The sequence below is a fragment of the Camelina sativa genome, chromosome 17, assembly GCF_000633955.1.
Source record: "Camelina sativa cultivar DH55 chromosome 17, Cs, whole genome shotgun sequence".
Taxonomy (NCBI): Eukaryota; Viridiplantae; Streptophyta; class Magnoliopsida; order Brassicales; family Brassicaceae; genus Camelina; species Camelina sativa.
Window position 1 is genome coordinate 762,742 of NC_025701.1, and position 14,497 is coordinate 777,238.

Sequence of the window (14,497 nt, forward strand, 5' to 3'; positions counted from 1 at the left end):
TATTATTGGTTTTATACAAAGCAGGTAGGTTTGTTATGAATCTTAAACGCTAGAGATCAAAGATGGACGAGCCTATCTATCTGCCGAGGAACAAGTCCGCAATCGTTTTGATCGAATCTTTTTGGGCAAAATATATGTAACTTTTTAGATTGTTGTTACTTGTAGTAGTTGGTTTTGAGGGCTAAACCGAGGATTACCACCGACTGTGAATAAGTAAGAAAGAGTCTCTTTATACTTAAGAAAAATCGTAATTATAATAGAGTATCTGATTACAAACATGAAGCCTAGAAAGAAGAACTTTCATGCCTTGTACCGCAAACAAAGATTAACCTAAAGAATCAAGGGAATTGAAACTGCATATAGTCTTGTTTCCCTGAAGGAGGGTTGATATAAACCCAAAGCAAAGACACAATAATCGACAACAAACCTGACCACACAAACACTATCGTCGGAACTCTGCCTCTTCTTCCCATCAATCCTTTAGCAAACGGATACAGATGACAAAGCACCCAGAAGCTGAAGAACACTCCTCCAACAAGCTTGCTCCATTGCGGGAATGGGCTGTACAGAGTCCTCGCCATCCCCACCGCTATCGCAATCATGTTCACCATCATGATCGTCAATGGAGGAACCATCAGAAAGCTCCATTTCACAACATACAGATCTGCATACTCATCGTCTCCATCTTCTGGTGTAGCTGACTTGGAAGTCAAGGTAAAAGAGACATCGACTCCCGCAATCACCTTGAGAAGACCCTGAAGAACAGCTGCAGGGTGTGCGCTCGTACCTCCTATAACCCAGAACTGCTCGTTTCTCCACCATTCGTGGAGAGTTATGCCTGACCATTTGATCTCAAGGAGTGATAACATACAGAGCGTGAGTGTTATCGCGAGGAGGAAGATCAAGAACGTTATGTCGAGTGATTGCACTATGAATTGACCCGAGAAGAGCGAAACTGCAGGGAGGATGCAGTAGACGATGAGGAACAGCGATGTGAATGGATACATTCCGACATTGAAGTAAGCCACTCTCTGCAAGAACTTCATCCTTCTGGTTGCGAAAATAGCGTTGTTCCTTGAGAAAAAGATCTCAACAGATCCTGTTGCCCATCTCAGAACCTGGTGAAGTCTATCCGTTAGATTGATCGGAGCTGTTCCACGGAAAGCGTCTCTTTTGGTCACGCAGTAGATTGATCTCCATCCTCTGTTATGCATTCGATATCCCGTGACTACGTCTTCAGTCACTGAACCATAGATCCATCCAACTCTTTTGCCCCACTCTGTTTTGTCCTCGTAGAAGCAAGAAATCACACTGATTGCTTCGGCTACTGTGGCTGCATCAAGCGGTTCACGTGGGACAGCAAGTGAGCCAGCTGGTCTACTGTTCTTGCCTTTGCCTTGCAAGTCTTGTAAGAGTCTCCCTTGGTATTCAGCAACCGGGATTGAAGCAACGAAAGAGTTCGAGTTACCAAATCTCTTTGGGAGAAGCAGAGATTCAATATCTCCATCATCATTCTCTTCTTCGTTGTATTCTCCATTGATAGGCAAACAAACTTCATCATCTTTCTTCGTCATGGCTTTAGGTTTCCTCAGCGATATCTTCACCTTTCTTCTTCCAAGCCAGCCGTGATGTTCAGATGCTCTCGGAGGGCTAAATCCGTATAGAGCTGTTCTCCGGAAGATGCAGCCAGTTCCCACATACATTGGACCTTGAAGACCATCCAATGCTCTCATACTAACATCAAAGAAGACAGTGTTGTGGTTCGCATAACGATCATTTGGGTCAATACCTTCAAACCTCTGAGGGAACTGAACATAGCAGATTCTATCGCCACCACGATCAAGCATGAAGCACATTCCTTCTCTCAAGGCCACGGAGTTGTAAATGTAGTGGTCACAATCAAGATTGAGGATGAATGGACCATTAGACATAATTGCGCTGGTTCTAACCAAAGCATTCATGGCTCCTGCTTTCTTGTTGTGATCATAACCCGGTCTCTTCTCTCTTGAAACATAGACTAGCATTGGCAGCCTGATGTCAACGTCTGTTGTATCAATTAAGTTCTCAGCATCTGCTTCTGCTCCATAAACTGGTTCTGTATTCGGAGGAGCTAACATTGCCTGCAGCAATACACAAAATATTAGAACACACTTTTCAATACAAATCTCAAGAATACATTAGACAACTAGCAAATAATCTTGAGAAAAGAAGTTACCTGGATGATCCCAGCATGGTCTCCTCGGGAATTATCAGATTCTCCAGAGGACCAAGTCCCTGGCCAGTGAGAACCATCAGACATCCAAGTGGCCTTTGGAACTTTAACAGTTTCTTCAGGATTGCTTCCCATCATCATCTCCATCTGTTTCTTCTTAGCTCTGAGCTCCTCATGCACATTGTAAGCATCAGACCTCCTTCTTATCGCCTCAGGCAATGAGTTGATTCTGACCTTAAACTCATCATATTCTCTCTTCACTCTCCTCCTTTCCCTCACAAAATCCAGCCTCACTTTGTTCTTCAGAAAGTTACGCTTCTGGCCAAAGTAGGCCTCAGGGTTCCTTGGCTCTATACTGTGTTTCCTGCAAAACGGCACCCATGTGCTGGCAAAGCTAGCTGTTTGAGCCAAGGCTTCAAATGTTAGCAAAGCTCCTCCATCGTCTGATAAGTAGCAAGCAAGTTTCTCCACAGGGTAATCAACAGCTAGGATCGAGAGGATGGTGTTGGCTGTGACCAGAGGCGGTTCTTTCTCAGGGTCTGCAGTCGAAACAAACACATCTATACCCGGGAGATCAGATCTTCCTTTCGGGTTCCTGAGATTAGGAGATTCAAAGCGTTCCTTAAGAACACCTAAATCAGTTAATCTGTTAACCGGACAGAGTTTTGGAAGCTGATCCAAAAGCCAAGACAAGGCAAACCAAAGCTCACAAGTTGTTGACATTCCCCACAACCACATTGCCTCTCTATTTGGGTGACGAATCCTCCATGTCAGGAACAGACCAAGAGCCACCAGACGCAACGCAATGAGTAATCTGTTTTGTCACACACAAGAAAAATCAAAACCTTAGCAAATCAGAAAACAAAACATAATCCAACACTAAATTAGAAACAATTCTCTCACCTGTAAGGACTGATAATAGCAGCAGAGACGCTAACTTTCCTAGTAAGAGGTCTCTTGCTTCTCTCACCAAACTCCGGCGGCGTCTCATACCCGTTTCCAGAACCACCAGACCCGATTCCATACCCATCTTTAGGCCAAACAGCGTTCCCATAACCATAAGTACCTTTAGTCTCAAACAACCACCGAGTGTGATCAAAGTCTCCAGCTTGATTCTGCGCTTTAAACGACTTAACAACGGAAAGCCTCTTGTCAAGCTTTGAATCACCCATCTGAGGAAGCGGTTTCGCCTCATCTTCTTCCTCCTCCTCAGTTTCAACATCATCGTTGACGTCCCTGTAAGGCTCTTTACATCCAGGACAATTGCCTCCACCGCTTGTGATATTATCAAAGTAACAATCTCTACAAATCTTGAAACCACACTCACATCTCCCATGAACAACTTTCTCATCACAGCCTTTTAACCAACAGATCTGACCTGATTTTTTCTCCGGATCAGCTTGATCCATAGAGCAATCGAGAACATGGCCACGTGTCACCGATTTAAACCCGCCGGTAAAAATCGTACCAGAGAGGAAGCTTTTGTGATTCGAGTTCCCTTTGAGCATCTCGTCTTCTTCTTCTTCTTCACCCATACCACTCTCCTGCGAAGCGAACACCGTCTGATGATCCGGTGTTGGTGGGATATGAACAGTATAGCTCAGAACGCAGTCTGAATTAGTAGTAGTCGTGGTGTCAGCCGTTAGATCTTCGACAGACATGGAACAGTATCTTCCTTCACCACCGCTGGATCTCCGATTTCCGCCGCTGACGGAGGTGCGACGCGTGGCTCTTGAGCTTAGTGGAGAGTTTTGGTTGTTGTTGATGACGGAGGCGCGTGGGATAGGACTCGTCAAACCTAAGCTTCTGTCGCCGGATCCTTTACATGGTGTCACCGTTATAGTCACCGGAGAAGATGACTGAGAAGCAGCTGCTTTCACCATCTTTGGTTATAGTTCACCTCAAAAAGCACGATGAGAAAGAAAAAAAAAAATGAAAGAGTAGATCTGAAATTGAATTCAAGATTTTGAATCTAAGGAAGAAGAAGAAGCTGGAGCTAGTTGTTGTTGAAAGCAGAGCATTGTAGTTTTCAAAATCTAGAGAGAGACAGAGATGAGAAGGAGAGATATAAAGGAGAAAGAGAGTTGCTATAAACGGTCGAGTGATCTGAACCGTTGATTTGCTTCACGTTGCAACTGTGAGATCGGACGGTCATCAGCTAATTTAAACGGTAAGTTTGAAAGATTTATGTGGGACCGGGACGATCTATAAAGAATGAACAAAAAAGTCAAATAAAAGAGCGTTTATTATCATCTCTCTCCCTTTCCGTAACGGTCAAATAAATTTATATTGGAGAGATATGATTAAAATAAAGTATTATGATGCTTTTTTCATACCATGTGATTTGATAATTTCGAACTCATTGATACAAAATATATTTCTTTTGTATTATGATCAAATCATTTGTACGAGTAGAAGCGTATATATATATATATATAATGATTTTTATTTCATGTGATTTGATGATTTTGAACTCAATTGGTACACATATTTTGCATAGTATATACTACTCGAGTAGATCATCATTCCTCTTGTAACAAATTTTAATTCTTAATACAATGGTTTTTAATCAACAGACTAATGGTTTTTTTTAAAGCCAAATCTTCATAATACAATGGTATCGTGGATTTAGAGAACCGATACAGACACGATAACGACGTTAATTACTTTTTCATAATCCAGACCGAACCTAATAATAGTACTAGTTCGATTTTAGCTCTCACTACATAAATAAATATACTAGAAACAAGAAAATTCGCTGTACATAGAGTACTTACAACAACAATGACACGTCCGTCATTACGCACCTCATCTTTTTAATCTTCATTCTTTTCAATTTCTTCCACTGCTTTGTATGCCGATACAAAAAACAAGCTCTGATTCTTCCTCAAGAACCTGCGTAGTAAATCATTTTTTAACTTTTGGATATTTATTTGTCTTTACATACTTGTACAAAGCGTTAGTTAAGCGTTGAGTAGGAGACAAAAATAGACCTGAGAATATCAGCAAGGTTGTCCTGCAACTCCTTCAATGTCTCTTCAGCCATATTCACATGGATTAGCAACTCCGGCAATTTCACTGCAAAACCTCAATTTTAATTGTTGTTTTGATACCAAGACAAAAGAAGAGACATATTTTGCCTTGGTGTATGTATTTCCACAGGTTTGATATAAGAGAGCTAAAACCCACACACGTTAAAAAGCTGATATAGCAGATGATCATTCAGCATAGAAATTGTTGTTTATAGATATACAAAGAAATGGCCTTACCGAAGAGTCGTAACAAATGCTCTGCTCCGTACACAGTTGAGGGAGAAACATCCGCTGTTACGGTTTCCTCGTATTGCTTCCGTTCATTGTTGTAAAGCAACATCACCGGTAAAGCTTTGTCAAAGTAGCAGCGCAGACCTTTCAGAATTTCCTCTACTGAATCAGTTACCCTATAAAGATTCACCAAATAAAAGTAATATAAATCAGAACCTTGTAATACTCTTATCGGCCACTATCAATGGAGCATCTACAGGTGATTTATACTCTCTTAAGTATATGAGAACATCAACAAAGGAGATCAACAAGTTAAAACATGTTGCAAACTGACAACATAAGAAAATAAAGCCCACAGAGAGCTTACTTACCTGCCATGTTTCTTCATTTGGCTGTCAACGTACTTCTTCAAGATGTCATCAACATTTGGAGAACGCGGAAGTTGCACAAGCTGCTCAGACAATTCCCAAAAGAATATATGATGGACCTTAAGATAAGCATATGAATTCACAACATATATATTCATGCGGGTAAAATAATGTAAAAGACTATGGTCGTTTGCCTTTTAGATCACACAGAAGGGACCGTCTGAGAATTGAAGTGAAGAAAAAACAGGCTGGTAGATAATGTAGGGTGGTGTTCATTTACATATTAGCACATTAATTATGAGTACCTTGTGCATCTGAGTAACAAATTCATAGTCGTCAATTAGTTGTTTCCTTAATGCTGGTGGGATATGGAAATTTAAAAGGTTGTCAGAAGGAACCACATTCTTCTCCTGTATTCAGCAAACAACAAGATTTAAGTAAGACTCTCCGGTTAAAAGAAAAAATCTGGATATTGGAAGATGAAAAACTTAGCAAATAGATCCACTATGGAGATATGACCGTGTCAGCCGAATCTTGCTTCCGCTTTCTTCCTCTAGCAACTGCAAAATTTAAGAAAATGTTGGACAAAATATCAGCTGATATATAACTTCAAATGTACTCACAAAACCTCATTACATCATTATTAACAAAATAACACCAAATGATGTATATGTCTAGTCTAATCTCTACATCTCCTATTTGGTTGACAATGAATAAAACAAGCAAGAAAGAAGTTCACCGAGAAAAGAAATACGCAAAGTTATATAAAGAAAGAAGAAGGTGAGATTGACCATTAGGGCTTCTAGGTTTCATCTTTGTGACTTTCCAAGCCGTAGCAGTCTTGATTCCTTGCTTCATACCCTGTTCCTTCTCTTTCTCAATATTCTCATCTGTATGTTTCAACAGACAGTCCAGACTTATCCATTCGTCCCAACTATCATTGTATAAGAAGAAGATACAAAGTAATCAGACCTTCACAATCATCAACAAAAAAAGTCAAGAACTTGGCAAACAAACATTCGAATCGACATCAATAATCAGTAAAAATCACCATATGAATTCCCCTAATACACAAATAGTTTACCAACACCGAAGTGATTTCAGACCGATAAATGTAACTATATCGGAGGAGGGAACCTCTCTCTACTAACCTTTTGTTCCAACCCTGCCAAAAGAAATACATCTTCAAAACGAGAGACACAAAAAATATACATTCTCGTTTTCATTGACAAAATTAATAAATATCTAAACTTTATTGATTCTGCAACTTACAATGTAATGTACAAAATACTTCCATTCCTCGTCTCTATATTCAATTTTAAGAACCTGAGAAAAAACAAAACCAAAAAAGATCACACGTAAAGCACAAGCAGACAACACAACACTCCATAATTCAAAAAAAAGAAGATAAAGAGTATAAAAATTTGACTACCTTGGCTTCGTAGAAGCAATCACTGTGGTTGGCTAAGACTCTCTCTCCTTCTTCGAATTGACCAGGAGGAGGAGGAAGAAGAAGAACAGGCAAGTCGTCTCCGTCGCAATCGTTGTTTGACTCTGTATCAGAACCAGAGTCCCTTCGTGTGTCTCTGATGGAATCGGTTGTAAGATCCGTCTCGGCGGCGGCGGCGTCGTCGTTAGGGCTTCCCATCTAAACTGAAGAAGAGAGTTCTTCTAGGGACTACAATGGCGCGGCTCGAATTTGTTCGACGGTTTCGTCTCACGTCGCAGCGACAACGTAACTGACCCCCCAAAAAAGAAACTGAAAAAAACTCACTCAAATTTGTTGAATCTCAACGCGGATTTGTCTGAAAAATATTTCCCGGAAATATTTGGGATTTTTTCCTTTTCTGATATACAGAGTGAATCTCAAAAGTTTCTTTGATTTCATATGGGCTTTTATAATTAGGCCTTTTAAGAAGCCCAGTTTCAAGTCAGGCCTATATACTGCTATTTACTTGGGGAGCAATGCAAAATCACATCCTAAAAAGGTAAAAAAGACAGAAACCGCCCTGTGGTAGTTGAGAAAGAGGCCGAGTACAATGGAAGGGTATATTAGTAATTAAGCTTATCACAACCGAAGTATTCTTGTCCATTAAGTCTCTCGGACTAAGTAGATTAATAGAAAAAAAATAAAGGTGTCGCCTTTGGGAGTAAGTAGTTTCTTGACATGTTCTTCTATCTCAAAATTGGGGTATTTAGCTGACGCGACGACGACGACGACGACGAGGAGGAGGTCTCGCAATTTATCTATAATCAATTCAAGTTTTTTTAAATATAAAACGACAATTTGTGGGAGATTCAGACAGAACCATCAGATATGGAAGACGATATGTGGTGCGTTAGCTCATCTGGTTCTTCCAGAAGCTACCGATCAGAAACTGCTGCTAAGTATCAATCAGGTTTTTTTTATTATCCAAATCCCTTCAATTTTCAAACTTTCATCGTTTTAGGGTTTATGATGGGTTTGAATTGGGTTTTCGATTGCTCTTTTGATTGAATTGGGTTATCCATCCGTATGGTCTCTTTGATATTAAAAATCTTAGCTTTACGTTTGGGTTTAGATGAGAAGACTTTTTTTCTCTGTATTGATTCTGAGATGATTTGTTATTGTGAAAAATTTGCAGGTCCTTATCTAGATTTGGAAGAGTTTGATGAAGATGGAGATTTTGCAGTGGAATACCCGTGCCCGTTTTGCTCAGATGATTATGATTTAGTTGAATTGTGTCGCCACATCGACGACGAACATTATCAGGAAGATAACAATGGAGTATGTGAATTCACCTCCTGCTCTTTCCATTTTACCCTGCAGCTTCACTTGAAGTAATTTTAAACAGTTTTGTTATTGATCCATTGGTTTCTCAAAGATGGCCCTTCAATATTCGATTTCATTAGGACTTGTTTAGATGAATCTGATTGATATTGCGAATAGTTTTAAAGTGAAACATGAACTTGGACTTGAGTTAAGTAGGACTGTTTTCATTGATGCTTTCGAGATTTCGATTGAGAAATATGTCCCCTTCGATCTTCAACGGATTTTGAGTTGAAATAGCTCTCCCTTTTTAAGTATTGGATTGGTTTCACGAATTTGAGAAACGAATAGTTTCATTGTGTGATGGAACATTTATTTCCCAGTTCTGTGAATTGTCATTTGGTTAAATCTTACAATTCGTTGTGGTTTTGTGTTTTTTTTTTCTAGACATGTCCGGTTTGTAGCAAAAGGGTGAAGATGCATATGGTGAATCATATAACAACACATCATAGAGATGTCTTGAAGATATCCTTTTTATTTCTTTTCAAAACCTTTTTTTATTTTCTGTCTCTGTGATGAATGTGATTTATTTGAATCTCCTTGACCGAGAACTTTACAGTGAGCAGAAGGAAATGTCGTACATGGAAGATCCATATTCCTCAGATAAATATTTTCAATCTTCTCATGATGAGTTGCCGCCATTTATGAGTCAGCATCATACCTCTAAATCCGTTGTTTCCGATAAGTTTTTATCATTCATCAACAACACTCCACTGCCAAATCAGACCGAGCTCGTGCAGTCTGATTCGAGTGTAGAAGACAAGAATTTGATTAAGGATTCGTCAGCAGCAAAAGAGGGGACATCGTCCTCACCTTTGTTGGATAGTGAACAATTGGAGAAGGCAAAGAAGTGTCAGTTTGTACAGGGACTGTTATCATCAGCCATGTTTGATGATGGATGTGATTTCTTCTGAGTAGAAAAGAAGAATAAAGATGTGAAAGTCTCCAATGGCTACAAGGCAGGTGATTGGCATTGTTGTAACTGTATTCAGCCCTATTTATGTATGCATCTTGTTTCAGACATAACACAAGCTTATAGTTTATAATATAAGCTGATGAGTTTTTAGTTTGTCTATTCACAAGAATCTTTATCCCAAAGCACACACACTACTTGCAAAAGTAAAGCCTGCTTTTTAGTTAGGTTTGGGATGTGGTTCTATGTATGAATACAGCGAGGGTGTGCTACAGTCAACAAAGCCCGTCTAGCTCAGTTGGTAGAGCGCAAGGCTCTTAACCTTGTGGTCGTGGGTTCGAGCCCCACGGTGGGCGCTTTCATTTTTTGAAACCATTTTCCTCTTTTATAGAAAATTGTACATACTACCTACCAAGTTTATGCAGTTTCGTCGTCTCACTGTTACGAAACCCCTATCTTTTACAAAGTTGATTAACTTACCCCTGCTTTCTTAACTTTAGAATTTTGTCCGTATAACAATTTTGCAACACTTGGGAACATAGTTGCAAAATTCTCATTGGGGGGATGGCTTATACATTTGAGATTGATAGTCCCCAAAGAAAATGGTTCAAATACGCATAGTTGCAAAATTCTCATTGAGGGATGGCTTATACATTTGAGATTGATAGTCCCCAAAGAAATGGTTCAAATACGGTTGAGTTAGATAGAACCCAATATAGGTTCAAACTACTGTTGCGACCTAATTGTTGTTGCAAACATGGGTACAGTTACAGATACTCAAAAGGTTACAAATATGGCTTAAACGTTCAACTCGCCGTTAAGATAAAAATGTAACGTTGATATCAATTAGACAAATGGTGTTACGGATGGATTTGTTACTTGTAATCTTGTATAATGAGCTAAAAAAAGGATCCGAAAAAGCACAAGTTTTTGAAAAGTAGGTCTCATAAAACACTGTAAACTAAAAATCTGAAAGCATAACAATAAACTGACATAAGTTATGTTCCTTGCGAAAATAAAAGTTATTCCACAAACCCATTTCGAAAAAACATTCAAAAACTTCTTCAAGTCTAGTCCGTGAACTGATGATCGATATAGCTTGACACTATATATCCTCTTCACTTCTTTGACTTTTTCTTTGGTACCCTACACAAGCAAAACCCACACATGTATTAGATAAGATATAATCGCCTGTCAAACCTCAATTTACATTTCCGTAGAGATTAGACTTACTCTGCAGTTTGAGCAGGTGTAGCAGCAGGTGCTGGTGCAGCAGCTACCGGAGCAACATCTCCTCCAGGACCCTATAGCAAACAAAATACAAAACACATACATATAAGAATCCATAACAAAAATCAAGAACACCTTCTAAAGGTGGTAAGATATTTATAATTCTGACCTTAGCTAAACGCTCCTCTCTCCTAGCATGCTTCCTTTCTCGGCTGGCCTTGTTCTTCGCCCTCTTAGCCTCAAACTGATCAGACAAAGTCTTCTCCCTGGCCTTCTCAGCCTTCGACTTGTGGATACTCTCCATCAAGACACGCTTGTTCTTGAAGACATTACCCTTAACACGCATGTACATGTCATGGTACATGTGCCTGTCAATCTTCTTGGACTCTCTGTACTTTTTCAACAGACGCCTCAGAACACGCATCCTACGCATCCAAAGTACCTTTGTTGGCAACCTAGCTTCACGGGTACCCTTTCTCTTACCTATTCAATCATACAGAACAAGAGACAAAAGTCAAAACCAATCAATGCAATGTATAGTCATAAGTTCACAATCAGAGGGACACTCAGTTTTTAAGAACATACCATATCCAGAGTGACGACCCTTCATCTTGGCAATCTTCATACGGCGAGCTCTGGAGCGAGAGTGGATCTTGGTTGGTTTCCTGATGATGAAACCATCCTTCACAAGCTTCCTGATGTTTTGGCCTAGACAGTATTAAAAAACAAGCATCAGTCTCTTAGAATTCACTCTGTTGATCTACAAGTTTGTAACGATCTTTCAAATGGAACATCATACAAACCCACAGTCTATAAGAATACAGATCACCAATCATTTATAGACTAGACGTCGCTGCTTTGATTCACGCGAGAAAGAACTAGATGATTCAAAAGCCATTAACGCAACCAAATGCAACTCTACAAAACCTATACCTAGCCTTAAATTTACAGATCGGAAATGAACAGAGTGATTCAACAAAGACAGAAGATAACAGATCAAAAGCCAAAGTACGTCAATCATCTCAAACACACGGCAAAAAACATAAACCTAGTAACGAAGGCAGAAACAAAAAGAATAAAGAAAAAATAAGAAGAACGTACGGGAATTGGCCATGGAGATGTCGGAGCTTTCATTGGGATCGAGCCAAACTTTGCCCTTCCCGCACTTCATCACTGATGCGGCGAGCCGCTTCTGGAGCTTAAGCGAAACCATTTTTGCTTCTCCCCTTCTCTCTGGAGACTGGTGTGGCGGAGAACTTCTTATCGACCAAGACCAAAACAATTTATATACCTCCAACTTTTCTAGGGTTTCTCCTTTTTCTCGCGCAATCCATTGGGCTTTCCTTAAAAACAGGCTTTTTAAAAAAGCCCATTATAAAACAAATGGCTTCTTAAGTTATAGCCCAATACTTTTTTTTTTGTCAACTGTCTTCCACTTGTATGAACTGAACAGAAAAAAATGAGATAAGCTATTTTGGCTACGATTTTGAATGTCGTGGACGGTATGGTTAAATACTATTCTTGTGATGTTCTTTAGCCAGAGATTTGTGTTCGATATTTTGTATTCTCAATGTAAAAACTATATTTCTCATTACTAATCCTTTGATGGTTCCATATATTAGTATATTTTATTATCTCGTTACTAATTAATCCTTTGATGGTTCAATGTGAATGTATGGAGGTGGAGAGATTCTTTAAACCTTTTACAATCCCCCCCAAAAAAAAGATTGGTGTGAATCATTGAAGATTAGTCATATTTGCTTCGTGAGATGGGGAAATCAATATCTCAGTAGCATGGCTTGATACTATTCAAGTTAACCTCAAAGTAATATTTTCTTTTCAATTTTCACAACTAACTTAAGAAAAAAAAAAAAAAAAATCTATTTTATAGAAAGAAAGAGGGCTTAATAATAACTAGCTGATAATTTTATATATATATATATATATATATATATATGCTGTTGAATGCCTTTAAATAGAGCAATTTTTTTTATGTTCGATGGATGTATACACTAATTCTCATTGGCCAAATTCCTAACGAGTAAAACGCTTTAGCAACCAACCCAGCTGAAGGATCTGTTTATAATTATACAATCCAAGAAACTTAAAAAACAAAAACAAATCAGGGAAAACATTATCAAACGTCCGATGATTAATTTTTGTTGATAAATTCCCGAACTAACGTAACTCACAAACAAAACAAAATAATGTTTGTGGAAACTTTTGAGTTTTTTTTTTTAATTAATAATTTTTTTTTATATCAAAAAACTTATTTGGGACACATAGGAAAGCTAAGTTTTCCACCGAAGATAACATTGGCGTTGTCGCAAAAAGCTCCGACTAAACCGCCTGCAGACGATTTTTTCTCTCCTCCTGGCTTGCCTACGTAGGCCAAGTTCACATCAACAACGTTGACTCCTTTGCATGGCACTGATTTGCTACACATTATCTGAACAATATCATGTGTAATTGTTGTTCCTCTTACGTTCTTGAACAACACATCTGTTATCTCAACTCGTGAATCCTACAAGACACACACACAAAAATCTTGTAATTCAAGGGAATATCATAAATTTTAGCTTGGGCTATTTCAATATTATATATATACTTACGCCGCCTCTTGAACCGTAGTTTTGATCAATGATGATTGGGTTCTTAACACTTTGCATGATGATATTTTCAAACTTAACGTCCACAACTTTGCTTGGATCTGAACCACCCCAGGTCTTGATCCTAAGTCCATTGTCTGTCTCTATCATTGTGCAGTTGTTAACGTGGATTCCGCTCACGTCTTCCTCGTGCTTGTACTTACCAAGACTACCGATACTTAAACCGTGTCCTGGACCGCAAACCACACGTTCCACGGTTACGTTGTTGCAGCCACGGCCCACTGAGACACAATCATCTCCAGTTGCTATTGTACTATCGAGGATGGAAACGTGGTCTGCATTGCTCAAATGGATACCATCCGTGTTGGGACTTTCAGCAGGGGCGACAAGCTTAATGTTGTGGATCTTAACATTTTCAGTTTTTACTAAGAACATGTGGAAGGCTTTTGCATTCACCGAGCTTATGCCACTGATTTCAACATTTTTCATGTTCCTGAATTTGAGAGACTACATGTGTACATGCACACGTATGATATATTATTTACCAATGTATAACGTCAATGATATATATCTATAGTAATTTATTCTTACCGTTGGAGGAAGATTGCATTGGACCTTTTTGCCACATCCATCTGCTTTCCATACATCTTCACCTTTACCGTGGAATGTACCAGTTCCGGTGAGGAGCACGTTGTCGACACGCTCGAATAAGATCCATTCAGGAGTCGCGTATCCGCTCGTTGTAGCGATGACCGTTCCTTGAACATCGACGGTCACTTTGCTCTTACATGGACCGGCGAAAATAACTGGACCAGCCAAAAAATCCCCTTTAGGAACTAGTAGCGTTGCTGGTACAGGACTATTACACACTTGGATCCATGTGTTCAAAAACGCCTGCATGCATGTTAATGGATGAATCGTTAGAATGTTACATTTGTATTTTATTAATAACCAGATTAAATATATATATATATGGAAAAAAAAAACTCAAACTAGTTTTTCAAAATTTAAGAAAATTTTACCTTGAAAGAATTGGTGGCACCATTTCCTACAGCTCCAAACTTAGTAATATCATAGACCGTGGGGTTACCGG

The 14,497-nt window shown here is 39.2% G+C and overlaps 5 protein-coding genes and 1 non-coding gene across 6 annotated transcripts; 2 read left to right on the plus strand and 4 right to left on the minus strand.

Annotated features, from left to right (window-relative positions):
• On the minus strand, positions 211-4,263 carry LOC104754372 (cellulose synthase-like protein D5). Its single transcript, XM_010476549.2, has 3 exons — positions 3,116-4,263; positions 2,216-3,026; positions 211-2,120 (listed from the first exon to the last, which is right to left on the minus strand). Exons 1-3 carry the CDS (start codon positions 4,093-4,095, stop codon positions 339-341), a joined length of 3,573 nt encoding a protein of 1,190 aa, XP_010474851.1. The 5' UTR covers positions 4,096-4,263; the 3' UTR covers positions 211-338.
• Positions 4,758-7,693, minus strand: LOC104754373 (protein MRG2-like). Its single transcript, XM_010476550.2, has 10 exons — positions 7,276-7,693; positions 7,116-7,169; positions 6,995-7,008; positions 6,635-6,777; positions 6,363-6,403; positions 6,149-6,253; positions 5,847-5,926; positions 5,482-5,651; positions 5,206-5,290; positions 4,758-5,107 (listed from the first exon to the last, which is right to left on the minus strand). The coding sequence occupies exons 1-10, from the start codon at positions 7,489-7,491 to the stop codon at positions 5,029-5,031; spliced, it is 987 nt and encodes a 328-aa protein (XP_010474852.1). The 5' UTR covers positions 7,492-7,693; the 3' UTR covers positions 4,758-5,028.
• On the plus strand, positions 7,955-9,727 carry LOC104754374 (protein DEHYDRATION-INDUCED 19 homolog 2-like). The gene is made up of 4 exons (XM_010476551.2): positions 7,955-8,242; positions 8,468-8,610; positions 9,040-9,117; positions 9,210-9,727. Exons 1-4 carry the CDS (start codon positions 8,161-8,163, stop codon positions 9,564-9,566), a joined length of 660 nt encoding a protein of 219 aa, XP_010474853.1. The 5' UTR covers positions 7,955-8,160; the 3' UTR covers positions 9,567-9,727.
• Positions 9,849-9,921, plus strand: TRNAK-CUU. Its single transcript has one exon. It is a non-coding gene; the product is annotated as a tRNA-Lys (tRNA).
• Positions 10,473-12,034, minus strand: LOC104754376 (60S ribosomal protein L19-1). The gene is made up of 5 exons (XM_010476552.2): positions 11,897-12,034; positions 11,381-11,503; positions 10,965-11,278; positions 10,799-10,869; positions 10,473-10,711 (listed from the first exon to the last, which is right to left on the minus strand). The coding sequence occupies exons 1-5, from the start codon at positions 12,006-12,008 to the stop codon at positions 10,684-10,686; spliced, it is 648 nt and encodes a 215-aa protein (XP_010474854.1). The 5' UTR covers positions 12,009-12,034; the 3' UTR covers positions 10,473-10,683.
• Positions 13,004-14,495, minus strand: LOC104759054 (exopolygalacturonase clone GBGE184; the record flags this gene model as incomplete). The annotated part of the gene is made up of 4 exons (XM_010482025.1): positions 13,004-13,319; positions 13,408-13,911; positions 13,996-14,298; positions 14,427-14,495. Coding segments are annotated over 4 exons (1,131 nt in total), but the record flags the coding sequence as incomplete, so codon positions are not given.